The sequence below is a fragment of the Grammomys surdaster genome, unplaced genomic scaffold (genome assembly GCF_004785775.1).
Source record: "Grammomys surdaster isolate TR1022 unplaced genomic scaffold, NIH_TR_1.0 166, whole genome shotgun sequence".
Taxonomy (NCBI): domain Eukaryota; kingdom Metazoa; phylum Chordata; class Mammalia; order Rodentia; family Muridae; genus Grammomys; species Grammomys surdaster.
In genome coordinates this window covers 2,954,782-2,957,094 of record NW_021604614.1, presented here as the reverse complement: position 1 = coordinate 2,957,094, position 2,313 = coordinate 2,954,782, and the positions used below count along the sequence as shown (strand labels likewise).

The 2,313-nt window shown below is 47.4% G+C and overlaps 1 protein-coding gene across 1 annotated transcript in view; it reads left to right on the top strand.

Moving 5' to 3' along the window:
* Gtf2ird2b (GTF2I repeat domain containing 2B) overlaps window positions 1–2,313 on the top strand; it is a 33,526-nt gene that overhangs the window by 9,497 nt on the left and 21,716 nt on the right. Inside the window, exon 5 of the mRNA XM_028766214.1 lies at window positions 1,582–1,698. Within this exon, the coding sequence (XP_028622047.1) occupies window positions 1,582–1,698 (117 nt within the window). The remainder of the gene's footprint in view (window positions 1–1,581; window positions 1,699–2,313) is intronic.

Here is a 2,313-nt window from a genome sequence, read left to right as displayed (position 1 = left end):
TCTTTCTTTCTTTCTTTCTTTCTTTCTTTCTTTCTTTCTTTCTTTCTTTCTTTCTTTCTTCCTTCCTTCCTTCCTTCCTTCCTTCCTTTCTTTCTTTCTTTCTTTCTTTCTTTCTTTTTTTTTATTGAGACAGGGTTTCTCTGTATAGCCCTGGCTGTCCTGGAACTCACTTTGTAGACCAGGCTGGCCTCAAACTCTGAAATCCGCTTGCCTCTGCCTCCCAAGTGCTGGGATTAACGACGTGCGCCACCACCGCCCGGCTGAGATCTGGTTTCTGTGTTGAACTATTGCTGTAGTAGTTTTGTTATCGGTACCTAATGTTAACAGCTTAAGGGAGGAGGAGTTTGTTTTGGGTTCTGGGAGACGACAGGGCTTGGGAATGTGGGGAGACTCGGGTCTAGCTCCAGAGAGATCCAACACCTCTGGCCTCTGTGGGCACTCACTTCATAGACTCCCATGTGCACACACCGCACGTACACACAAACTCATGCCTACTCACAGTTAAAAATAGTAAATCTTAAAAAGTGTGGCTCATGGTTTCACTGGGCCTGTGCACTGCTCACAGCTGGCAGGGAGGCAGGAGCACATGGGAGGGAAGGACACTCTGCTTGCCTCAGACTGGAAGCAAGTGGAGACTCAGGAACGGAATGGAAGCCAGTGTCACCTTCAGAGGCCATCCAGTGACCTACTTCCTCCAAGAAGACCCCATTCACAGCTTTATCCAGTGTCACAGATCAGTGCCACCACAGGGACCAAGGCTTCAATATTCCTGACACTCATGGCACTTTTTTCTTAAAGGTTTCTGTTTGGCTTGGGGGTTTGTTTGTTGTTTATTTGTTTGTTTGTTTGTTTGGGGGGACAGGGTTTCTCTGTGTAGCCCTGGCTGTCCTAGAACTCACTCTGTAGACCAGGCTGGTCTCAAACTCACAGAGATCCTCCTGCCTAACAAGCACTGGGGTCACAAGTGTGAATGCTCACCCTGGTATATTGGTAGCTGTAGCACTATTTCAGGGTTGATCACCACACTTGACCCTGTTCATCATATAATCCTGCTATTCTCTCAGGGCTGGAGGGATAGCCAGTGGTTAAGGGCTTGCTGTGTCTACAGAGGACCGGAGTTTGGCTGCTAGCACCCACATCAGGTAGCTAAGAACTCTGGTAACTCCAGTACCAAGGAATCTGATGTCCTCTCCAGTCTCCAAGGGCACTCCCCACACACACATACACGGTATGTGTGGCATATACATATACAGCTCACTCACATCACACACACACACGCATGCACACACACACACACATGCACGCACATGAAAATAAATCTTCAAACAACAAACAAACCTCTGATCTTGTGGCTGAGGGATACAGCTGAGTCAGTAGCGTGGTTACCTAGCATGTGCGTAGCCCTGGCTTCCACCCTTAGATAAACAGACAAACAAAAATGCCCTCTTTATTCCTTTACATAAAGCATTGGTTTATGATTGTCCCCTTTTCCCTCCTTTTCCTCTCAGTATGAGAGATACAGATGAGGGGACAGGGCAGAAAGAATGCTTGATCTGACACATGCTTGTTCTGTGTTTGCAGGCCAGGGGGAAGGCCTGCCTGAAGAGAAGCCACTATGTCTGGAAAATGGGGCAGCCTGCTCTGGAGAAGCCCAGCTGCTCAGGAGAGCGGTGCAGGACCATTTCTGCCTTTGTTACCGTGAGTCCCTGTGGAGCACAGGCACTCCTGAGTGTGCGTGTGTGCATGTGTGTGTGCATGTATGCACATGCATGTGCTTGTGTGTGTGCATGTGTGTGACGTGGTATGTGGTGTGTGTATGTGTGTACATGTGTGTGACGTAGTATGTGGTGTGTGAATGTGTGTGCAAGTGTGTGACGTGGCATGTGGTGTGTGTATGTGTGTGCATGTGTGTGACGTGGTATGTGGTATGCGTATGTGTGTACATGTGTGTGACATGGTATGTGGTGTGTATATATGAGATGTGTGTATATGTGATATGGTATGTGTCGTATGTGTATGGGGTATATGATGCAGTATAGTGTGTGTGTGTATGGGATGTGTGTGTGTGTGCCCATGTGCATGTGTGTGAGTGTATGTGATATGATATGTGGTATGTAATATAGTATGTGCATGTGTGTGTGCATGTGTGTGTGTGTGAGAAAGGTGTACTTGTGCTTATGGTACACATGGAGGTCACAGAACAACTTGTGAGAAGTTGGATTTTCTCCTTCCATTGTAGGTTCAAGTGGTCAATTGAAATCACGTCACTGTGCTCACACACTTTCGTGTGTGTGTGTGTGTGTATGCACTAGA